Raw genomic sequence first — 25,459 nt, forward strand, 5'->3', positions numbered from 1 at the left:
AGCTTCTTTACTATTCTATTAAGAATATATTACTCTACTTATTCTCTAGAGTTAGCTATTAATTATATTACTACTTAATTATCTATTTAGATAATTAAATCTAAGAAAATAATATTAATAGTTATTTTATATATTATATTAATTTCTTTTAGCTCGCCTACGTATATAGTATAATACTCGCTATCGTCGAGATATCGTATTTAAATATTAATAACTTAGAGAGCGTAAGCGAAGGCTTCGATTTTATTTTCTATCTCGCTATTATCTATATATATATATAACGAGATATAATTAATATTAATAATCTTATTATACTACTTAATAACTTTCTTTTTATTTTTATTAATTATTATTTTTAATAGTTTCTATTATAAAGATATAACGTAGGAGATATATTACTTTATCGAGCTTTACGCTTATTATTAATATATAATATCTTTAATTTATTCTAGAGAGCTTCTAAGCTTCGCTCTTTTATTAATTAGCTTTTATTATTTATCTATATCTTATATAGATTTAATAATATCGTAGTTAGAGTAGATTTAAATTCTAATAATAACCTTTATAATAACTTTTTTAAGATGAGATTAATCGAAAGTTAATAATATTCGATATCTAAAATAATCTCTAAGATATTCTTTTATCCTTTTATAATAATATATATCGCTCTCTTCTATATAGCTCGAAGTATCTTAAATATCTTTTATTCTCTACTTTTATATTCTATAGCTAATAATATATATTAGATTATATATCTAAATAGTAGTATAAATAGAATTATTTCTTAATAGAGTTTTTATAAATCTTTATAAGAAATACCCTAGGCTAATTCTACGTAGCTTATTAGTTTATTAAATTTTATAATAGCTTTAACTTCGAGTAATTATATATAATTCTTTTATTTTAGCTCTAAGTTAAGTATAAGCTTAAAAAGTCTTATTATCGCTTTAAGCTTTACGATATAAGTATCTAGATTTAATAATATATTAAAATCGTTATCTATTTATTTCTTTATTATTCTTATTATAATTAATTAAAAATATATAAATTAATATTTATCTATTCCGAATTCCGATATATATATTATTATCTATTTCTAAATTTCGATATATATTATTCTTAGCGTCTTATAATTAGCTTAGGCTATAAGGCCTTTTATAAATACGCTAATATTATTAATATATATAAATACTAAATAGTCTTTCGCTTTATAGATATCTACGATATTTATATTATAGAATAGATAGAGAATAAGAGAAATTAAGAAGTCTTAAGAGATCTCTATCTCGACTTTATATTTAGATAACTCGCTTTTAAATATAGCGATAATCGTTAATCTATTATCTAGGAAACTTATAATTCACTTAATAACTTTTTCGCTAATATCTCTTTTTCTTAAATTATAAATTAATTAAAAATAAGAGATATTATTAAAAGCGCTTTTAATATCTAGTATTAATAGCGAAGCTATCTAATTATCCTTAAACTTCTAAATTTTATATACTTCTTCGAGTATTATATAAATTATATTCTTAATTAATGATAATTTTCTTTCGTCTATATACTCTTTAAAAAGTAATTAATATTTTTTTATTAAGTAGCTAATTCTTATAACGACGATCTTTTTAAATCTTTTTTCTAATATATTAAAAAGAGTAATTAATCGATATAATTTAAGCTAAATATAATTATTCTTATTAAGTTTTCTTAATATTATCGTTTTTAAATAGCGAAAGTATTCTAAATAGTACTCGAGGTTAAAATATACGTTATAGATATAATCTATTTATTTCTCTATATATCTAAAAGCGAGTTATAGAACTCGAAAGATTAATTTATCTACTTCGACGACTTTATTAAAATAACTTATAAATATTATTTATCGAATTTCTTATATTATAATTAATAGAAATTCTTTCGAGTTAGAGTATTAATACTCTTATAAATTATCTAAATTTATTTATCTCGCTTTAAAAAAGAAGATATTTTTTAAAAGCGTTATCTTTTTCTTAGCTTCGATAGCGATAATATTATTAAACTTCGCGAGTTCTAGCGTAAAAAATACGGTTTTAGTCTATTCGCTCTTAATCTATTTATCTAGTCTTTAGAGTTTCTTATCGCTATTATATTTCTTTATATATTACCTCTAGCCTTTTATTCTCTTACTCTTAATAAATCTTAATTTTATATTTTAAATTATATTAAGCTTTCTTCTATCTCTTCTATCTTAAATTTATTATTATCGCGACTTTAATCTTCTAATCTTTAAGATAGTTTTTTTACTTTTCGAGTTTATATTAAGTCTAGATTTCGCGATAATTAGACTAATTAAAATAATATTCTATACTATTTTAATTAGAATCTTAATAAAATAATTTATCTATTTATTTAGATCTTCGATAATTATAATAGAGGCGTTAATTAATAATAGCTTAGATTAGAGACTATTATAAAAAAATACTTTATTAATCTTCTTTTAATTATAAATCTCTTTCGAGAATATTAGATATACGTTTTAATCTAATTCTATAAGAATTACTTCGTAATTTAAGTCGAAATTTAATTTCTTTATAATATTATATTTAACTATAATATTAACTATATTTATTATAACTAAAATAAGATCTATAGTAATTATCTCGCTTCGCTTTCTTAGTTTAAAGATAAATATATCTTTTTATGTTAATAAGTAAAGTTTAATATCGCTAATAATATCTATTAGCTATAAGATCTCTCGATATTAATATTTCTTAAAGCCTATTTATAGAGAGTAATATAGATTAAAATCGTTTACAATTAAATACTTATCGATTATATTTCTTATAATCGCAATTCGAAGAGTATCGAGAGAGATAATTTCTAAGTAATCTCGAGTAATCTTATTTCTATTTATACGAAAATAGATCTTCTATCTTTAAGAGGATAATATATTATAAATATTATATATATAAAAAGTTTTTTAATCTAGCTTCTAAGACTTAAGCGTTATTATTATTAAATCTACGCTATATACTTAAGAGTATTACTTATTTTTAAAAATTCTAATACTAACGTAGATATATACTCTAATTAATTCTTCGCGATTCGGGTAGTAGATATAAAAGTCTATTAAAGCTAAATAAAATATCTATTTCTTTTTAAAGTTCTTCTAGAATTCTTAGATAACTAAGATATTATATCGAAATAGAATATATTTCTAAAAGAGTAAGATTATAACGTTTAATAATTTATCGATATTATACTATAGTATTCTAAGTTATAGTTTTAATAACTTTAATACTTATTATTTCGGATATATTCTTATTAAGAGTTATTATAGAATAAGATATTTATAATATTTTCGCTAATATCGCTACTACTAATATTACTATTTTTATTATTTATAATTTTAAAGCTTTATATAATTCGATAATATAATTCTATAGAGATTCGATAACTCGATTTAATCTAAGAAAATTCTGCGTTAGATCCCCTTAATAACGCCATATAGTTTTTTCTAGCCGCTTCTTAAATAAAAGTTTCTTTATTTACTAATTTATCGTAAAAAAGTAAATTCAAAGTCTTCTTATTAGATTTATTTACAAGAAATATTTAATTTTCTTTATCTATAACTTTTATAACTTCTATATCCCTTCTTAACTATCTAAATAAATCTTTATATTATTAAAAAATTAATATAAGTAAAATCTTAAATAAGATATTTTATCTCTAAAGATTTATAAGATTAGAGGTTTTAATTTAGATCGATAGCGGCGTTTATATCACTATTTCGTTATTTCTCTTCTACTTTCTATAGCGATCTTTATTTAATAATATAAGCGAGCTTCTTATCATATTTATTCTTTTCCCTATTTTTACTATCTACTATAGCTCCTCTAAAGATAGAGGAATACTATTAAATATAAACGAAGGCGAGAGAATATTCGCTTTTATAATCGCTGCGACTTTAATTATTATAGTATCTAATTACATCGTAGTTTTCTATTAAGAAACCTCGATAAATATCTTAATTTAAATATTTAAAATCTCGATATAGATCGATAATAGCTCTATTATTTCGATATCTAAATAAGTCTATTAAATAATAACTTTCTTTATTATTACCGCGGTAAAGATAATAGTAACTTATTTAAATTTCTTAATTCTCTTTAATTTAACTATATTTAACTCTATATTTCGAGATATAACTATATTATCGCTTAGATTTTAAGATTAATTAATATCTATCTATAATTAATTAAAGCTACTTTCGAGATAAAGAGCTTAAGACCTTTATCTTCTTTTAATTATTTTTAAAATAATACTTTTATAGCGTAGATAGCTTAATTAAAACGCTTTATATTAACTTTTATAATTAACGTATATAGATTTAAAACTTAATTTTTTAAGCTTCTTATATATATGAGTATCGTATTTCTAAGTATAATACGTATAGATTAATTCTTTAACTTCGTATAAGAATATAATATATTTAGATTTTTAATAGCGAAAGTATTTAATAACTCTACTTTCTTAAATATACTTTTTATAATTATAGTATATATTTTCTTTTAAAATTTCTTAGCTTAGATTATCTAACTAAGCGATATTCGCGTAATAAGAGTTTATAAATTTAGCGATTATCGCTAAGACTTTAATTAATAAATTCTTAATTTTATTCTTATCTAGTTAGTCTAAATATCGAATTTCGACTCTTAAAATTCTATAGATATTTAATTTAAAAATAATTTTGGCGAGACTCTCGGTATCTTTCGAAAATTAATAAAGTTCGATAGAGATATTATAAATAATTATATCGAAAGTAAAAATTAAAATAAACGCGTTAATATTAAAACACGCTATTTATTTCTTAGAGTTTTAACGCTCTCTTAAGTTTTTATTAGAAATTATAGATTTCTAGATTTAAGTTATTTAGTAACTTCGACTTCGATAGATTTAAGCGTTAAATAATATTTAAAACGAATTTCGATAAAATTCTATAGCTGCTTAAGAATTTAAATTCGAAATCTCTAGACTATATCTTTATCTTTAATTTTAATAATAATTTAATAATCTTCTTTTCTATTAAGTTCTAAAAGTAGAGCTAACTATAATAAGTATAATAATAATATACTTTAAGAGAGTAGCGAAAAAGCGATTAAAAGGCCTTTCGTTCACACGCTTATTAAACTCTATATCTTAAAAATTATTATCTCTATAGAGTTTTTTATAGTCGTAACGTCGTTTTTAATATACTTAATAAACTATTTTAAGCGTAGTATAACGACGAGTAATTCTTTATTATCTAATTAATTAATTACTTTTATAACTATCGAAGAAATTATACGAAGTAAAATTTTAGCGATAGTACAAGATATATTATCGCGTTCGAGGTTATTAAATCTATTTTTTAGATATTTAAGAATAATATTAGATATATTCTAAGTAAGTAAGAGCTATTAATTAATAGAGAGGATTTTATAGTTCTCGAGAACCTTTAGCTATTTCGATTTGCTATCTTTCGCTATAATAAATTATAGAAAAGAAAGCGAGTACGATAAAGATATCTAGAATCAATTGATTATGATAACTGTATTTATTAAAGACTATTTAAATGGTGACTATCGAGGCTGTTGAAATTATTAATAATGATAGTACTGTGTGTATAGTAGCGATAGCAGCGTAATGCTATGCATATTTGCGCTAATAAGAACATTATGAGAAATAGAGAATAGAGGGAGAATATAAAGCTTTCTAGTATATATTCAGTGTGCATCTAGTGTAGTAAGTGGATATCTTTCTACTACTCTTTAATCTTAAATAATATCTAATACTTAGAGTATTAATTATAACGACGGAATCAGACTATAGACACTCGCTTTGGCCGAAGCTGGAATTGCAAACAAAATCGTTACTGCAATCACTGAAATATCTCGTCACACAGTCAAACGTCTTCAGAATCAAATCAGGAAGCGATTTATATATTATTTGATATTATTCGAATAATTTGATATGATAACTCTCCGAATCTTAGAGCTAATTACCGAATCATACCCCGAAACTATAAATCCTTATCGAATCATACCTCTAATTACTAAATCATACCTCTATATCAAAATTTAAGGTATAATTCGATAAGGATTAATTGCATGGGGTATGATTCGGTAATTTATCAAACTTACTGTGTAGACTATTGCGAGTAAAGACTGTGTGTGAAAGTCACAGACTAAATGTAGACAGGCTAAGGGGCTAAATTTAGCCCACTGTTAGCAGTAGCCCCAACGGGGGCCCTATTTAGGTCCAAATAGGGGTGTCTGGCTGTCAAGCGCAAAAAAAGCCTAATTCCGAGGGTGTCTGCGCTTGACAGCCAGACGCCCCTATTTAGACCTAAATAAGGCCCCCGTTGGCCGTCGTCGCAGGGCCCCTGGGGGGCTGCTGCTAACACCCACTCGGCTTTCGTCTGATATATTTAAGCTGGTAGGTCACCCATTGAATACTGTCGGTATTTCCTCTTTTCTATGGTCGGATGGCCCAGGTCGCGAATTTTCTCCTTCGCGATTTTTATCATAAATAGTAAATTACCGAATTATATTCTAAGTAATAGCAAATTACTAAATTATACCCCTAGAGATATAATTTAGTAATTAGAGGTATGATTCGATAAGAATTTATAGTTTCGAGATATAAATTAGTAATTAGCCTCCGAATCTTAATATGATTAAGTTATATTAAAATTGAATAAAGCGACGTATAACTCGAAACGATACACCTAAGACTCGAAAGAAGACCGAAAAGCGATGGGCCTATTACTGAAAGCATGAATTGTTATAGAAGAGAATTCAGAAGTAGATAGAGCTCGAAGTTATTCGTTTACGAGGCGGTAATAAGTATCGAAAAGGCTATAAAGAAGAAGATAAGCGGCTCTATAATTTAGCTAATCGAGTAAATTAGTATATACGTAATTATATAAAATATTATATATAGATTATAAAGCTATTTAAGAAATTTATTAAAATGCTAGAAATGTTAAGAATATTAAGGGTTTTAGCGTATATTTAGAACTTTCGATAATAATCTTCGTAAATCTTCTTATATTAAAAAGCTATTATTTTTCGAATTATACTTCTAGCAATAATAAATTACTAAATTATATCTCTAATTTAGATGAAATTTAATATTAGTATATATAAAAGAATAAGATAGAGCTAAATTAGAAAATCTTAAATTTATATGTATAGCTAATTATAAATTCGAGTTCTCTACGCTTTTTAACTAGATCGACTAAGTTATCGCGAATAAATAAATTAGCGTTCGCAATTATCAAAATCTCGCCCTTTCGCGCCTTCTTATTAAAAATTAGATATACGTTATTAATATATAAAATAACTTTTTTATTTTCTATTAAAATTTTAAATTTTTTTTTAAATTATAGAACGAAATGTAGGCTTTTAGATAAAAAAATAATTTTTAAATTTAGTCTTATAATTATTAAAGCGTAAGGAATTCAAATATCGCTTACTAAAGTTCGCTCGACAGCCGAATAGCCCGCTTATTAAAGATCGCTTATCTATTTACTCGATAGCTCTAATTAAAAAAAACAATTATAAATTTAATTTATAGGCCTTTACTCGTAGAGATATAATTCGATAATTAGAAGTATAATTCGATAAGGATTTATACTTTTAAGATATAAATTAGTAATTCGTTCTCTTAAACTATGAATTCTTACTAAATCATATCTCTATATCAAAATTTAAGATATAATTCGATAAGAATTTATAGTTTAAGAGTATGAAAATGTAAGTTCGCATTTCTAAAGATATGGAAATATAAGATATAATCAACCTGTAGATGCAGCTGTCTCGATATCTATCTATAAGAATCTTATTATATAGTAAGTAGGATAGAGTATTCCTTTTCTTATACTCGAAATGAATACGCTAGTAGGAGGGGAGGGGGATTAAAGTAATTCCGATCGTCTTAATATTATTTTTCGTTACTTTACGTGGAGAAGATTTACGCTCTTAAATTAGAAGAGTAGCTATCTATATATTAATTACTCTCTATATATATAAAAATATATTAAAACTAAGTCGAAGAAATAGACTATATCGCTTATATCGATTACGCTATTAACTTATTTCTCGCTATATTAAAATTTTATTAAATTTAAGTTCTTCTATCTATTAAAATCTCTTATAAATCTTTTATTTAAATACGCGTAATTAATTTGTTTTTAACGTTATTAATAATATATAAGAAGTATAATAATAATATTATATATACTTTCTCGAAGCGAGTAAGATTAGATAATATTATATATAAAGGAATTTAGGCCTCTAAAGTATTAGTTAATTACGAATCTTTAAGAGATAAATTTACTTATACTATCGAATAAGAGTCTAAAAGAGAAGTTATTATACTATTAAATATATCTAAATTTAATAATAGAATATCGAGGCCTACGCGATAATCTTCTAGAAGAGTTAGAAGACTAAATACTTAAAAATCTAAGAAAGAATTTACTAGAGATAAGCTATAGAAGTATATCCCTCTATCTATTAATATCGTCGCTATTAAGAAGTTTAATATTCTCTATAATAGCTTAAAATATATAGTTAATATCTCTTATAAGAAAGCTAATATCGAGTCTTAGAAGCTTTAGCCCGATATTTACTATATTAATAGAGAAGAGAAATAAGCTAAAGAAGACTTAAGTATATTAAAGAAGAATTCTATTATAAGAAAGGCTTAAAAAGATATCGTAGTTAAAGTAAAGAAGAAGGCTATAAAATAGAAGATTAAGATTAATACTATAATTATTATTTCTATCGATTAAGTTATTATAAAGTAATCTCTAATAATATTATAGAGAAGACTTTAAACGCTATTATAAATACTATTATTTTTATATAATTAATCGAATATAGTAGTAAGAATAAGAATAGTAAAAAGATTATTAAGATTAAGAGGAAAGCGATTTTAATAAGAAGAAAGAAAGCTTAAAAAATAGTAAGCAAGGATCGAGAAATCGCGATTCGGTATTATTAAAGAAAATAACGCTATTACTACTACTATAGCTAAATTCTCTATAACTATATTTAATACTTTTTAGAAAGAATTAAAGCGTGCTTTGAAGTCTTAAATTCTAGCGAACCTAAATTAAGATAGCCCATTTATTCTATTCTCGCTATTTTTTACTAAAGAGATATTTAAGACTATTACGCGAAGTATTAATATATATATCTTATAATAGCTTACTATATCTCGAGAATAAGACTTTATCAAATCAAGAGTTTCTAATAAGAATTTTAATTAGCGTTCTTAATAGGCTATTAATATAAATGAAATTAAGATATTTATAAGATAGTTTAATCTATATAAACGTTTATTAAGAAGACAAGATAGTAAGCTATTAAAATAAGAAGCTATTTTATAATACGTATCGTCTTATTATAAGTAAGTTATTATTATACTAATCGATTTATTAGATCTTATATATATATCGTAGTTATTTATAACTTAGAATAGATTTACTTAATTATAGCGATTTTTTTATATTAGTTCTTTAAGTAATAATACCTCTTATAGAGTTTATAAAAGAAGAGATAAAAGTAATAATTAAGAAGAAATTAAAGTCTTAAAGGCTTTAATAATAATATAAAATAAAGCCTCTATTAACTTCTTTTAGAAATTATTATTAGAGGTATTAAAGGCCTAATAGTAATATCGCTATCGATAAGATAATAATTCGATTTTTTAGATAATTAAAGTATATCGTCGATATAAGAAATAAGTCTATTAAATGAGAGTATAAGTTCTAGACTCTCTATAAGACTAAATATCTATATAACTTTATATACTACTCGCGTACTTTAAAGATTAATAAATTAAAATTACGTAAAACGCTAATAGCTATCGAATCTATAGTATATTAGCTTACGCTTATACTATCTCCTCTTTCTTCTAATAAGATATATACTCTTTATCTCAATAATCTCTTTATATTGATCTCATTATTTTACGAGCTATAAATTATAGATATTAAAGTATATAAAATTACTTATATAAATAATAGCGTTAATTTTCTAGTAGTTCTATAGATTATAAGAGAAAAATAAGATTATAAGCTACTCTAAGATACGCTTATAGCTATTTTAATAGACGATATATTATATCTAGACTAAATTAATAATAATACGATACTCTCGCTATCTACGATATATATTATAAATAAAATAAGTAATATTATTAAGAAGTAGCGAAAAAGACTAGATCTTATCTTTATTAATATAAAGATTATAAGAGAGCTATTTAATAAATAGTCTAGAGCGATATTTAAGATTTTATATTATATTAATAATTATAACTATAATATAGACTCGATAAATATCGCTAATTAATATCGCTAGGCGTATAAGACTTAGAGAAAGACTATAAGAAACTAATAGTCGATCTTTTTTTAGATACTAAATTATAGTATTATTAATAACTTTAAGATTAAAAGTTATATAAGTTATTATTAAAAGAAGAGATAATATAAAAACTTTAGAATTCGACTATATAAGAAATTATTCTTATTTAAAGAAGAGGTTAAAGTTAATAAATATATCGCTTATCTAGATAATAAACGATTTAATTAAATTATTAAGTATATTAAAGTCGAGCTATATAGTAATTCTATAAGGGTTATAAAGAAGCGTATAATATATACTTAATATAAGTATTAAAATACTATCGTCGAGTTTAGATTACGTATATCGAGTTTAAAGAAATATACTTTTAATACTTTATTAAATCCTAATATCTCTATAAAGAAGAAATAGCTTTATTGTATATTATATAACTACTTTAATTATTAAATCGCTTTATATATAATAGAAGATAAGAATTATTAGAAGTAGTAATATAAGTAAATATAGTTCTAAAGTAAGTTTATAGTTATAGTAAGTATATATAGTTATATAGAAATATATATAAAATTAATATATAATTCGATTATTCTTCGAATATAGCTATTTTCGAGCTTATTTAATAGCTATATAATTATACTTCTTTTATTATTCTTCTTTTATATATTAACTATCTATTATCTACTAAATTATCTTTTTATCTCTATCTTCTTTCTATTAATTATCGACTATCTCTACTATCTTTCTCTTTCTATATAGTATTATTTAGAGTTACTATAAATAGTATAAATTAATAAAAAATAATTTTAAAGCTATATTATAATTATAAATCTTTTATCTTATTATATTCTATTATCTTATTATCTTCTATTAGATTAATCTTATATACTAAAATCTAATAATAAGTTATAAAATAAGATATTTCTAATATAATTTAGTCTTTTAATTATATAATATTTAGAAAATATAATTATAATATATTATTTATCTATATACTTAATCTTTTTAAGAATTTTTTTTAATAATCTAATATCTAAAGATTTTATTTAATTTTCGATAATTTTTAATAAAAAATATATCTATTATAGATCGTATTTAAGCTAGTATTATCGATTTCTAAAAATATTTTTTTCTTTTAAATTATTACGACTACTCTACTTAAAGCGCAATATTACTTGATAAGGATTATATTAAATAATAATGAGATCTACGCTAGACGTTGAATTTGACCAATTAATAGCCCTATCCAAAGAACCCTACTAGCGTGTCCATCCCGAGCACAAGGAAAGGGATAGGCAGATTAAGAGGTTAAATCGTAATAAGACGTTACTTAATCTTAGAGACTAACGGGTTATCGGCCTAAGGTAGGGCGGGTATATAGGCTACCCTCCCCAACCCGCCCCGAAACTCTACCCTAAAACCCCGCCCCTAATGATTCGACGCTGACGCCCCTTCGCGAGAAGAATATCAACGATTCTAGAGTCGGGATTACGCTGATGTTGACAAGGGGTCTTAACTCGTATCTAGTTAAATATCGAAAGTAGGCCCTTAGATGGCGGTTTCAGGTCACTAAGGTATGGCAACTGATAGAATCATACCCCTGTTATCAATGGCAACTTACAAAATCATACCCCGTTGGAGGACGAAAATGTAAGCTGGGGTAACGAATTTGCAAGAATGCCCTAGTTTGGGGTATGGATTGTAAGCTGCCCTACTGGAACCCTTCCCCCTTAACTCAAGCCCGCGCCATCCGTTCCGGTCGAGTCTGTCTGCAACCTCCTTTCTGACACGCCCCTTGGAACGCTAACACCAGGAAATCTTCACGTGGCGGATACCAGTCACCGCCGTTGCGACCGGAATTCCTTGAACGTGAGATGGATACGCCGGGCGGGAAAGCCTAAGCATGCCGCCTTCGGTAGCAAGTTCCAGGTCCCTTGTGCCTCTCGAGAACGCGATCTTCTGCCGCCATACATCCGACCAGTGTGCTTGGACTGCGACGCCCCATGCTTGTGCCAATTGGTTTGAGGGCGGGGATTCCAGATTCGGTTTCCTGCTGTCCTGCACTTGCTTGGACACTGCAGGCGTCAAGTCTTCGAGGCCCCAAGGTGACGCCGACGTTGCGGATCCATGCCACGGTTTTGGGCCTGGAGGTTTGTGAAGAGTTGCTTGAGCGTCTCATCCAACTCGCCGGGAGGCAGGAAGAATGTATTGGAATGATGAAACATATGACGGCCCTCGGCATACGCTTGCTTACATGTTGCCGGTGGCTGGAACCCTGGCAGCGAAGGCACGGGCGGGATCTCTAGGTGGACTCTCGCCTCCCAGGATCGTTTGAGTCTTGCTATCACGCTGTGTTCCTTGCTTCCTCGGATGTGGACATCGCCGGGTAGAAATACGAGACGCATGATTTCGTTTCGGATCTCTCCTGGCAGCGAGGAGTAACCCACTGAGCTCTCAGCGTCGATGAGTGAGAACTCTCAGTGTCGATCTGAGTGTCTGACTGGCGGCTTTGTACATTACAGTGCTTGGATTGGGATGATTCTGCCTAATCTTCATAAATTCGCCAGCCGGCCTCATCCTGAATCCGCGTATGTTGTCGCGGAGAAGTGCTGTTCTGGGAGAGGTTTTCACGGAATTCTGGTCGATGTTGCTAAGTGTTGCTAGAAATCACGATGTAAAAATTTACTCGTTGTGTAGTTCGAAAACGTTCTCGATGCAGTTAGCGGAATGCTGATGAGATTCTGGGTAGGAATGGATAAAATAGAGGAGCTTCTGGGAGTGTCGCGAAGATGTATGTCCAATCCTCACGGATAGTGTAAATGGGAGACTTGAGTGACGGTATCAAGAGGAAAGACCCGAACGAACCCCGAAGTTGCTTGCTGATAAGTGTGCCTGTTCTCAAGGGCTGCAAGAACCCAATGTCCCGCTCGATGCGTCATCGAGAAGTCCCTCAAAGCCTGCCAGTCTAATTCTAATGGAGCACTGAAGTGAGTGTGTTTGAAAAACCGAGACTTTCATTTGCCAATCTCATGCTCGTCCAATGGTAGCTGTACAGTTCCGCAGAAGATGAAGACTAGATTTGCAGCAGCGTTCTTTCTCTATGAAAGTCGCAAAGCACTACACGTATCGTCCCAACGGTCCAGTGTACCCCTCATGCCCTTGATTGTGCGGCTCGAAGTATACTATCAGCCTCCTCGTCTTCCAGCCCGACTGTCGAGTGTGGACCTTGTTCAACAAGCGTATAAAACATTTCATGGCCCGTCACAATGTCCGACTTGTCGTACATCAGCTCCATCAATCGCTCATCCCGGAAGCGATCTTCTCGACCTCCGCCTCGAGAGCCTTCCAGCCATCCGTCTCGATCATGTCCTGAACCTCCTCCTGAACGAGCCTCTTCGCCCGCCAGACCAACTCCCGGATCTCCAGCGACCGGAAGATATCTCCGTTCGTCCCTCCAAGGAACTCCACGGTCTTTGCCACATCATCGGCGTCGAACTCGAGCGACTTTTCCGCATTCGTAATCTTGAGCACCGTCAATCCTTCCCACTGAGTTAGAATGAAGTCCAGTTTCGCCCTCCACAGGCACTTCAGTCGCCATTCTACCCGAGTACTCCATTCGATTGAATACGCGAGACTCGGCGCATCCGTGACCGTAGCCCCATAGCGCCTTCGCATTTCCCGGTGAACGTGTTCGAGGACTGCGGGCGTCAGGTCCAGCCAGCCTATTGTCAATCCAACCCTCTTGATGATCGCAAGATGCTGAGGCTGGAGGGCCTTCAAGCCGCGGAGCGTATTCGAGAGCGGACCCGGCAGCAGGTCGAAGACGTTCGAAGAGTAGAAAACCGCGTGGCCTTCCGCACAAGCCTGCCTGCACGTGGCCAGGAATTGGAAGCCGGGAGGCTGAAGGACACGTGGCGGCTTCGAGTCCTCATGGCCGCCGTGTCTGTCGACGGTCTTCATCACGCGGTGGACCGCCCCCTGCAGCAGAGAAGCCTTGCGCTCGCGCTTGACCGCACTTTTGGAGTCGAGAATCATTGACCCTTGGACAAAGACAAGCTCCATGATCATGTCTCTGATTTCCGCCGGCAAGGAGAAGTAGCCCACGGGCGGTTGTTTCTTGTAGTCTGCGACGGCGATCGTAGCGAGAATACTCGCGACGTGGGTGACGGTGGGATCTTGGGCTATGCTGAAGGGACCTTTGAGAAGGTTTGAATACAACATAGCGATAGAAGGGTATGTTGTTTCGGAGGTGAGAGAGTGTCTTCGGATTTTCGAATATTGAAAGGTAAAAGGAAGAAGAAGACACAGGGATTTGAAATGCCTTGTACTGAAGACCGAAATTCTAGGGGCGGTGTGATAAGGAAAGTGTGGTGCTAACGTCTAAATGTGGTGCATTCGACCAATCATTTGTTGATGTGTTCAATAGCCGGCCCGTTGCCACCATGCCAAGTTTCATCAATAGGGCAGCACATCAATCTTGAAACAAGCGTATGGACAACATTTGCCACAAATCAGATCTACTGGTGCTATGTTGTCTAAGGTAGGACAATGCTAGATTGCTTTCACCGTTATGGCATAAGTTTGCTCGGGTCAAGATAAAATTGTGACAATGAAAGACATAAAAAGCGGACGGCGTGAAGGATATGAATGCAACTTCCTTCGACTATTAACTTGTCTGTGTCTTAGCTGTTAGAAACCGAACTGTTCGGATAGCACGCCTAAAGACTCGTTACGTACTTACACAATCCACCTGCATCCAGCAGACTCCCTCCGCCCGAATCGGTCACTAGAACTGCTAGTTTCTAATAGTGTTGATCTCACAATTTCCTGACTCGATCATTTACGGTTTGTTATCTTCTTTGCAGGAGTTGCTTCGATCGAGTTCTTGAAGGCTAGTATCTCGTCTCAAGAAATGTAACGGTGATACGTAAGGGAAACACGAAAATGCGGAGTGAAGTTCCAGAAGATACTGGTGGTCAGGTCAATGACTGTTGTTGAGAGACAAATAATTGTGGCGATAACGAAGCGTGTATGGCGAAGAGGCGGTCGCACTTGCAGTAGACGTAGGGTTTCACGTGAATAGTGTCGACGGGGCCTCGAAAGAGCAACTATGTATCGTCACCGCGAACACCGTCCAGAAAGATGGTTGTGCTTCTCCTCAAAGATGTCTAAATCAGCTTTGCTCTTCTAGAAATGATCCCGGCGCTATTGTGCACCATGGCCGGTCGGCAGATCGGCTGATACCTGAGGCTGGGCAGCTAGTGCCCTGTACCCATGGCCGAAGAGGCTCATTGACACTATCGATCGGTCTTGTCCAAGACACGCACAATAGAGCACACTTTCCGTAAATACCTTATACCTCCCACATCATCAGGTTATCACATTTCTTGTACCCCACATCTTCAAGCTCCTCGGTCTCCACGTTCAATCACCGTCGAAATAGGTCAAGCCAGCAGAACCCCACACAGACACTTTGAACACGTCCACCGCACATCGCAGACCTTTACACTTTCCAGCCGTGAGCGTCAGCACCCAATATGCTTCTTCTCGTTCGCCAGCGGAGATCCGCGATATAATCATGCGGTTTGTCCTGGTCCCGGACGAGATACAACTTGACGCCCCGGAGCCCGACGGAAACCCTGAAGAGCGCGGACTGCTTCGAGGTGTGTAGGTTCGCGTGTACAAACATCTCTCCAGAGGCGAGGATGATGAATTCGTCCTCAACTTCCCAACCTCCTGGTTTCCCGCTCCTTGCCGCTTGCAAACAGGCCTGCGCGGAGGCTCGAAGAAGACGTTTTACCTACCGTGAGGTTGCGGTCGAAAATATCTGCAGGTGTTTCTCAGAAATCCATGTGGGAAATAGATCAAGGATGCAGATCGGGACGCTGACATTTGGGCTGCCAGATCTAACTCTTACAGACTTCGAAAGCATTGAAAGGCACATGAAACTGCTCATGGGATCTAGACTGCTGGTCAAACCTGGAACAGCGAGCCGAGAACAAGGGAGCGCATGGGTCTCGTGCGTGGAACCGCGACTCGAGGACATCTGGGAGCAGACGCTGAGATGTGTGCGAGCACATGCGATAGGGACGAGACTCGTGAAGACTGGAGACAGGGGAGAGGTGCTGGAGTTCAAGCGATGAGGATCAGAGGATGCTCTGACAAGGTTACGGCGTGATGACGCCACAACGGTGTGGTTGGTACATGACGCTCAGGCGCAGGTCAGAGAGAAAATTGCGAGCATGGTTAATCCTGATGGATGGAAGGCGTTTGAGGACTTGATCGAGAAAGGTGAATTCCAGACTCGCAGATGGCGGAAGGATACAAATAACGGAAATTGGGTGATGGGCTCGACGGCGAGATTTCTGAGATCGTAGAAGCGAATTGGTTGATCAGCTGCTAACAACCTCTCTGTTGACGGCATTATTGGGAAGCACTCTTCCTTCAGTGAATGATTATACCACACTGCACATCAGGACAGGACCACGCTGCAGTATCAGCCTCTGGAGAACGAGGTACTTTCCTGATAACATTCTTGAAACTGGCATTCACAAGACTTCGATTTTGCAACACGTTAGTACGGGTATATATCCAGGAACAAAGACAAGCAGAGGGGGAGTGCACAGAGTAATATTGCTCGCTCAGAACAAAAAAACACAACTCTAATAGAGATATTCCCTCTTCTTCACCGTGATATAAGGAAGTGCCTTTCGCCTCTTGAGTTCCAACGAAGAAAGACTGGTTTAGCAAATGAAGCCCGTTGGACACAGGCAGTGTGGTTCAAGCCACGCAGACTGCCTCCATGTATCACGTTCGCGGCGATCATAATCGGTAAAACGACGAAAAAATTCAGAGCTGATGGTGAAACGCAACAGGGCGCCAACTCGGCTAGATGACTTACCATTTGTTACGCACCACCCAATCCTTCTCCGGATCTACCGAAGATACGCTGTGAGTCCTCAACAATAGCGGCACAATCGTACATATTTCCACCGAACTGGAGTTTTTCCTAGTACACGTCCTTACTTCCCGTCCCAACAGCGAAGAAGCTAGCTTCCATCTCCTTCGACCTCTCCGCCCCGCTCTCGATCCGTCTCTCTGGAAGGAACCTTTTCCGGCTCCGGGAACACAACTGGGTCACGGTGCACGAACCACGCATTGACGCCGACGATCCTGCCAGCTGGGATATGCCGATTGCAGATCTTGACGCCGGCTGGTGGGATGTGGCGCTCGAGCAGGAGTCCGACGCTGGGGTGGATGCGCGTTGCTTCTTTGATCACGGCTTGTAGGTAGGGACAAATGGGCCGTGATTTCCTTATAGCTGGTCGGATCTCCTAGTTTGCCTTCCCCTTGCGCTTGGTCGATTTCGGCGACTAGCTTGTCCATTGTGGACGTGTTGCGCACGAGGTTGTAGGAGATGGCGTGCAAAGCGATGGCAGTTGTGTCGCTGCCTGCGGAGACATTTGCGGAGGTGTGCACAACGATATCGCGAGTACTGAATCTGGTTGGGTTGGATTCTTTAGCTGCGATCCACTTCGACGGCTGATCCTTCCCTACTTTGCCTCTTTCGGTGGTGGTCAATTCGCCGTTGCGATTTGGTGTACCCCGAGAGTTGATGGCTTTTAGTGTGAAGTTTAAGACTTGATCCCAAGATTCCATGGAAAGAATCAGGAAGAGAATGAGAGGGTTGCCAAGCAAGAATCTATGCATGTAGGGTAATTGACCGCATTGGATGGAGTATCCAAAAATTCCTGCCATTGTTTCCATTATACCGTCCACGTCAATGCCTTGTTCGAGGAAGCCGACCTTCTCGTCGAAAGTGAGCTCGCCGACAACGTCGAAGGCATGATATTGGAGCTAGGACTGGTAGCAGTCTCAGCGTACAATGGAATTCTGTCGAAGACTGGGACGAGTGTACTTACTCCGAGATCAAAAACATTGCCAGCTGTTGCGAATTCGTCAAGTCGCTTTGTGAGTAGACCTGAGCAAGAGTCCACTGCATCCTCCATTTCCAGCAACGAACTCATACTATAAGCGCTGGCAACCAGTCACATCTGGTCTCGATGATAAGCTTCATTTCTAGTAGAGAACAGATCCATCTACGGTCTTTTCAGTCATGTTACGGAACTGACGGAATTGAATGCCGTCTAGATTCAAAGATCAGCCTATTCCTGACCACAGCGGCCTGCATTTCGCACTTCGATAAATCCACTTTTCGAGCCACATGTGATTCGTATAGCCTTTGGGTCACGAACGGAATGTGGTTGGGCCCTGTCCGCACCAGAGGCCCATACTGCTGGTGCAATTCGATGTGAGTAAGATGTCCAGACTCTCGGCGAACGTCCCTCAGTCGCCAGGACCCCGTGCGGGAGGCGATTGCGGGGCCTTGTATGTGCGACATGGATTTCCCGCAATTGTTACCTAGGAGGTAGCAGAGGAGGAGGCCGACGCAAGTGAAGAGCGAATGTGAGGTTACGAAAGCAGTGAAACTGCTTAAGACTTCTTCTAAAACATTCTTGAGCCTTTATCTTAGTAGCTAGGCTTTCAGTTGAGACCAAGCGTAGCTATATCCCCCGAGATGGCAGATTGGGACGGACAATCTTGTGTCGAAAAACACATATTTCGCGCAAACGGTTGCCAGCATTGTATGTAGACAGACGTCACCGCACAACACCGAGCGGGGAAGAGGGCAGCAGTAGGAGGGCAGCAAGGCCCTGCAGTGTGTACATCAATGATTAACCATACAGCTCAAAAAGCTTTATGCTAACACAGGATTGCTCGGATGACAGAAATCAGCGAAAAGGCCTTTGGCATAAAAGCGCGTGCAACAAGGACAATATTGCCATAGATACGTACCTAAGCCCAAGAGTTTTAGACGAATGAATACTAGTTCTGCTCGAGCTTATAGAGTCCGAGAGGCTCAATCCCCAAACATTAATGACGGTTCAGATATTTCACAAGTTAAATGACAGGCTTGCCGCTTATTCTGACAACTTGCCTGATACGTGAAAAATGGTCAGCAGTTTTATGTAGTCCACAAGCCTGGAAATTCACGATTTCGTGGGTTGTAACCGCCAGGTACTGCCACCTACATTGCCTCCTTACTTGACATATCCAAAATTCGGCAGCCCAAAGCCTTGTTTGTACAAAAACAATCACTGTCCGATCCCAGTGTTGACGCCTTATCCCGGTTCCATTTTCAAAGAATACTTTACTTTCATTCGACCCGTTGCCGAGCTTCTTTTTTTCCCCAAACTTCATCTGCTCCGCTCTTTCCCTTGGTTTCTGGTACCCACCAGGCAATGAAAGCACCCAGCACCAAGGCCAGCCCTGCAAATACATAGTAGATCCGTCCTTTCTCGCCCATAGCTTTGTTCAGGATTGGAAAGAATTGCGAGACAATGAATGTAGCTAGCCAATTTGCTGCCAGAGCCCAACTCTGGGTTGCGCCCACTGCTTCCGGGCCCACAAGCTCGTTGGCGAGTATGAAAGGGACTGGCCCCAAGCCTACGGCGAAGGAGGCTACAAAAAGGAGCGTGGCGATGGCGGCGAGTATCTTGACGCCTTCGCCAATACCAATCGCTAGCAAGATAGAGCTGGTACCCATACCAGCTATACTCAGAAGAATACAGGTCTTGCGCCCAATCTTGTCAGAAAGAGGCGCGCAGAGAGTGGTGATGACGAGATTCAATGCGGAGATGGCAACTGTGAGCAGGGCGGCCTTCGTGGGTAAAAGGGCGGATAGTAGGCTGACGGAGTACATGACGATACTGTTGATACCTGTCAGCTGCTGCGTGACCATTACGGCAACGACTGCGATGATGGCCGGCCGGTAGCTCGGGTGCATGAAAGCACTGAAGATGCCAACTGTCTCTGAGGCAGCGTCAGGATTTTGAGAAGGATGTGAGCCAGCCGGCGCGCTGAGCAGCGATTCCTCTTCCGCTGAGAATCGTTAGCTAGTGATTTTTATAGACTATGTCATGAGAGATGCACCGATATCTTCTCGACTGCTGTCAATATTCCATGCCTTGACTTCCTCATCCAGGTCCGCTTTTTGCCCTCTCATTTTTCGCAAGATATGCCGCGCATGCTGCGGATTCCTGTTCTCAGCCAGCCACTTTGGACTTTCCGGGACCAGTGACAACGCAAGCAATTGGAAGAGCCCGATGCCCCCGGCGACGGCCAGAATGATTCTCCATAGACCGTCCTTGCTTAAGAAGTACCCCAAGACTTGCGCAATCACGATGCCCATATTAACCATTATCTGCGTCAAAGCTCCAAACAACCCCTTCTCTTTTGGCGGTGCAACCTCCGAGATGTAGATTGGCACGACGACGACTGCTGAGCCTGATGCAACTCCGGAGAGTACTCTTCCAAAGGCTAGGAGACTAATGCTAGGAGCAGCACTCTCGAATACAGGGCCTATGACGAAGAAGATCGTTGTAAGGCGCATGGTGAGCAGTCGTCCAAATTTGTTGCACAATGGGCCCGCGGCGAGAGCTCCGAGAAGTCCGCCGAGGGTATAGATCGAAGAGACGACGGCGAATTGATCAGTGTTCATAGGGATACATTGAGGGAGCTCGGGATGTAGGGCGGCGCTGTTGATGCTCTTCTTTTCGCAGGTGATGACATTCTGAGGAGCATTGAGCTCGGCCTAGGTAGTGTTAGCTGTTGCAGAGCATTGGCCAGGGAAGGATTGATACCAGATGGAAGCCGAACTGAAGGGGCCCAAGAGCAACAACTAGTAAGATATAGGATAAGTATGCTGTAGTGTCTCTGATCAGAGACCGGTGTAAGGGCTCCCCTTCGCGCGCCATCTTGGTACGCACTGTTGAGGGGGGACGTCGAGAATCACAAAGGTGGTTGTTGTTGTTGTTGTTGTTTACCGTGATTTCGAGATTGATCTTCCATTGAGCAAGCTGTAAATAATGTTATAGACGTGGAAAAGATGTTGGTTCGTTTGGTTATGGAGCGGCGCTTTTCCCGTGGCAACTTTTCCCGACTTCCCCACGTGCAGTAGGCTACCAGCGTCATTTTTCACATTGCATGGTGTGAACTGACCAGCGCAATGTGACTAACGGCATCACCAGCATCAGCGGCTGCTCCGCTAGAACAATCAGGAACTATATACCTGGTACCATCAAAGCTGCTCGATCATTGTCCTGCTGTCGGAAGGCTTGAGTGAACAAGTAATAATCTTAGCGGGCATGCAGCTTCTACAACCAGGTGAGCCTTTGATCCCACAATGCCCATAGTACAAAGCTTCTAATGGTTCTAAGCTTCATACCATCTTTTTCTCGTCGCTCGGCCGCCATCCCGAACAAGCAAGGCACCGAAGCAATCTACACCGTCGATACACAGACACCCGGGAGCCATGCAAATATTACTGAGATCAGGATCATAGATCTCCTCACCGGGACCTCAAACCTCTTCTCCGAAGATCCACGAGATACGGAAGCCAAATGGCTTGGAAAGGGGGACTTGGTGCTTTGGCTGAAGGACGTAGATTTTGGAGCAACGGAATTCTGGATTGCGGACGCAGAAGATGCAGGTCAGAATTATGTGAATTTCAAAACGTTATCGAAGAGAGCCTCGGTGGGGTCTTCGTGTACGCAACGAGGGAGTGGCTATTGCGCCCGCAGGATCAGCGCGAAGGCGTCCCATCTCAAGCTGCACAGGCTTCACGGCCAGTACGACGACATAGCAATAGCTGTGGCTTGCTCCGCCACATCGAACGGCAGTCTTTACAACCATGACACAGAAGGATCGACCAGCGAGATACAAAATGCGATATGGTAAACCACGCTTCGAAAGAAGGCGATGAGCAGCAGCACAGCAGAGCTGAAATACATAACCTCTCCAACGAGGTTCGTCACTGCTCTGAGAGGCACAGGTTTGGAATCACCTCTTCGCTCTCCGTTTGGACATTCGACCGACTTCGATATTTCCACAAGTGGTATTGTCTTTCTTGCAAAAGATGGACCGAGCTGTACAACCCAGCCTGCCAGTCTCAATGTCTACTACATTCCTCTCAAGACCTTTACTGAAATGTCAAGGCCAAGACCTCAGATCATCAACATAAAAGGCTTCGGAGGGCGGAGCTCCAACCCGGTATTCTCTCCAAGCGGTAACTCTGTAGCGTTTCTGAAAAGGCGCGAGCTTGCAGACTCCAATGACAGGAAACGAGTGATCGTGGTTGACAACATCCGTGACTTTCGAGCTCATACGGCCATTGACAATATGCCCACGCAGCAGAGTGAGAAAGACTGGCACTTGTCACCCTACAGTGTAGCTTGGAGTGACGATGGCAAAGAGTTGTATGTCGTTGCGGTGGAGACTGGTATCCGGAGGCTGTTCAAGATTCCTGCCAATCTCTCTTCCATCAAGACGGCGCCAGAACCCATCACAAGCGATAGCACTACGCCGGCGGATGTGCGGCATCTAAGAATGGTGTTCTCTGCGCCAATGGATTTAACGCCAGAGCGCTCTCTGTGGGCTAGTAAAGCTATCTTACGGCTATTGTACGACCTGATTCCCTCTGCTCTGCCTTATGAGATGATGTCTTTTGCTGTTGAAGCAAATTGGTGACATTCCGAGGGCGTGTAACTCCATGGAAACCTTGGAATATGTTGTAAGACTTGCTGAATGTTTACCTGGTCCTGACGTTGCAGGAGCTTAATACCTGAATGCTAATCAAGAAGGGGTCGTACTGTAAAGAGATCGTGGATCTCGGGGTAACAAGCTCCTTGTTCCGTTATATATAAACATGTGCTGTACCTTCACTCTAGTGATGTCGTCGTTGTTGTCGCCGAGACACTATAGATGGCTAGTATCTCGGCGACATAATGGATAGCTAGTGTCAACACCAGTTATATACAAAGGAGCCTTTCGTCACGTCTCTTCCTATCTTGTCTTGCACTCAAGGTGGTCTCAATTTCATTGGACATCATGAATCTCACGACAAGCTATCACGGTATATGACCTTACTATGTCAGCTATTGATAGATGTTAATCCCATGAGTGCAGCAATGTCACCGTCACAAAGCCCATCCATCCAGCCTCACTTCATCAACTTGAACCAATTCGAGATGTCTATCATCCAATCCATAAAGCAAGAAACCGAAAACCTTGGTGGACCATGGTCGTGCAAGCTGTGTAATACCCAGTTCATCGACATCATGCGGCTTGTAACTCATCTCTTGACATTCTGTGATCGACATCGTTCACTCTCTACATTCTTGAATGTATCTGCAATTCACATTTGTATGCTCTTGGATGACTCTGGGTCCATCAAGACGCTCGAAACATACATCCGTTTAGCTGGCAACGACACTGATAGCGAGGTATCTGACCTTGGCAACGACACGGATAGCGAGGCTTCTACTCATGGCAGCGACAAAATGACACAAATAGCGACGCATCTGATCTTGCCGAGCTCTATCATGAGGGAAGCAATGAGCCCGGGGATGCTGGCGAGGGTGGTACTGGGCCTGTGTGGTTTGCCGGTAACCAGGAAGAGGAAGGTCTCAGGTCCACGAGCGAGGACGAGGGAAGCACTGAGCTCGTGGATGAGGATTCTACTTCTGAGGCACACGATGAGGATGTGAAGATGAATGACCCAGTCGCAAAGGGTCTTCGACTACAAAAGAAGCAAGAGTTCCCGACGACCCCCCCTGCTCAGCTATCAGCAGAAATGAAGGCAGAGTGGACATTCAAGCACGATCGTCAGTGCTACCCCCATTCTCCCTACCACTGGCAATGACGCAAGACCACGCTCTAACCTCATGATGTGATAGGCGCAAGAGAGATTCGGGAGATCATGAAAACGAACCTCAAGCCCAACAGCAAACGCATCGACAGAGATGCCGCATTGGCCGGCTGGAACTCCACCGCCCACCCATTCAGCTGGGGGTTCAACGCCCCCAAGGCCGGGGCCTACAAGAGCTACGGCGTCCTTTCAAGCCGGTATGCCACCCCTGATACTGCTCCTTGCGTGGGGCGTGCTGACACGCTTCCAAGGGAGAGTAATGATAGGAAAAGGCTTCTCGAATTGACGGAGAAAGTGAGAAGGGAGCCGTGATGGGGAAAGTCGGCTACGGGGCCGTCTGACGTGTCACGCGGGCTCTTCAAGGAGCAACCAATGCGATCCGATTCAACCTCTTCCCCTTCTTTCTCCCCCGCCCACAAGAACCCTAACACCGTTCCCACGAGCGCACGAACAAAGATCACACACAGGCCCAAGTTCGGAAATGCAAAGCTTAGCATGTAGTATCACAACACACCCACATCAACAACCCCACCCCACCCCACATCTCCCCCAAAAAGCGCCACACGACCCCCTTCCCAACCCCACCCTACATCATCACCCTCCCCCCCCCCTTTTTCCCAAACACCGTAACCACCAACCCCCCCCCCTCCCCGCCAAGCAGCACACCGTTGCGCTAGCCGCTCACCTCCCACCAGACCAGACCATGCCATCTTCTTCGCACGGCCTTCCACGAGGGATATGACGCAGGAGCCGCGGTTCGAGCTCGAGGGCGAGGTGTAGTAGCCCGCGGCGGGGGAGGGGGAGGGGGAGGGGGCGGGTCCTGTCGCGGGCGGTGGGGAGGTCGATGGGGGGGGTGATGCATTTGGGTTTGGAGGTGGGGGAAGGGGACGGGAGGAGAGGAAAGGGGGAGAAAGATGTCAGGTGGTGAGATGGAGGGGGATCGTCGGGACGGGATGGGGGTACGATGGTGGAGATTGGGGAGACACAAACGGAGATATTGTTTGATTCTTTTCGCTTCTAGGGTGTAGAAGGGAACGCGTGGGGACGGAGGAAGACGAGGGAGAATGGGGGGAAAGGAGCGTTCGCGTGGGAAGGGCAGGGGTCCTTTGATTCACTTGAGGGCTCTTTCGCTCGCATGCTGCCGTCAAGAAGACTTCGCGCGGCGGCGTCGCTGGTGCAGATCCACGTGGAAGATGCTGATGGCCGACTGAAGCCATGCCGAAAGGATATCAGGATCGCCCGGGTTTCTCAGCTGTGAGATGTTTGGGAACCGTGTGCTTTGCGTGGAGCGGATGCTCGG

General features: G+C 38.4%; 7 protein-coding genes across 7 annotated transcripts; 4 read left to right on the top strand and 3 right to left on the bottom strand.

Annotated features, from left to right (window-relative positions):
• Positions 1-13,685: 13,685 nt before the first annotated feature.
• On the bottom strand, positions 13,686-14,612 carry HO173_011994 (uncharacterized protein; the record flags this gene model as incomplete). Its single annotated transcript, XM_037313867.1, has 1 exon — positions 13,686-14,612. The coding sequence occupies one exon, from the start codon at positions 14,610-14,612 to the stop codon at positions 13,686-13,688; it is 927 nt and encodes a 308-aa protein (XP_037159267.1).
• A 2,916-nt stretch (positions 14,613-17,528) lies between these two features.
• On the bottom strand, positions 17,529-18,400 carry HO173_011995 (uncharacterized protein; the record flags this gene model as incomplete). Its single annotated transcript, XM_037313868.1, has 2 exons — positions 17,529-18,248; positions 18,314-18,400. 2 exons carry the CDS (start codon positions 18,398-18,400, stop codon positions 17,529-17,531), a joined length of 807 nt encoding a protein of 268 aa, XP_037159268.1.
• Positions 18,401-19,608: 1,208 nt separating this feature from the next.
• HO173_011996 (uncharacterized protein) lies at positions 19,609-21,208 on the bottom strand (the record flags this gene model as incomplete). Its single annotated transcript, XM_037313869.1, has 3 exons — positions 19,609-20,333; positions 20,385-21,045; positions 21,095-21,208. The coding sequence occupies 3 exons, from the start codon at positions 21,206-21,208 to the stop codon at positions 19,609-19,611; spliced, it is 1,500 nt and encodes a 499-aa protein (XP_037159269.1).
• Positions 21,209-21,659: 451 nt separating this feature from the next.
• HO173_011997 (uncharacterized protein) lies at positions 21,660-22,190 on the top strand (the record flags this gene model as incomplete). Its single annotated transcript, XM_037313870.1, has 1 exon — positions 21,660-22,190. The coding sequence occupies one exon, from the start codon at positions 21,660-21,662 to the stop codon at positions 22,188-22,190; it is 531 nt and encodes a 176-aa protein (XP_037159270.1).
• Positions 22,191-22,211: 21 nt separating this feature from the next.
• HO173_011998 (uncharacterized protein) lies at positions 22,212-22,979 on the top strand (the record flags this gene model as incomplete). Its single annotated transcript, XM_037313871.1, has 1 exon — positions 22,212-22,979. One exon carries the CDS (start codon positions 22,212-22,214, stop codon positions 22,977-22,979), a length of 768 nt encoding a protein of 255 aa, XP_037159271.1.
• A 440-nt stretch (positions 22,980-23,419) lies between these two features.
• HO173_011999 (uncharacterized protein) lies at positions 23,420-23,998 on the top strand (the record flags this gene model as incomplete). The annotated part of the gene is made up of 1 exon (XM_037313872.1): positions 23,420-23,998. The coding sequence occupies one exon, from the start codon at positions 23,420-23,422 to the stop codon at positions 23,996-23,998; it is 579 nt and encodes a 192-aa protein (XP_037159272.1).
• Positions 23,999-24,000: 2 nt separating this feature from the next.
• On the top strand, positions 24,001-24,471 carry HO173_012000 (uncharacterized protein; the record flags this gene model as incomplete). Its single annotated transcript, XM_037313873.1, has 3 exons — positions 24,001-24,115; positions 24,188-24,356; positions 24,411-24,471. 3 exons carry the CDS (start codon positions 24,001-24,003, stop codon positions 24,469-24,471), a joined length of 345 nt encoding a protein of 114 aa, XP_037159273.1.
• Between the last annotated feature and the right edge of the window lie 988 nt (positions 24,472-25,459).

The sequence above is a fragment of the Letharia columbiana genome (assembly GCF_014066305.1).
Source record: "Letharia columbiana isolate WasteWater2 chromosome Unknown Sc0000071_s0, whole genome shotgun sequence".
NCBI lineage: Eukaryota > Fungi > Ascomycota > Lecanoromycetes > Lecanorales > Parmeliaceae > Letharia > Letharia columbiana.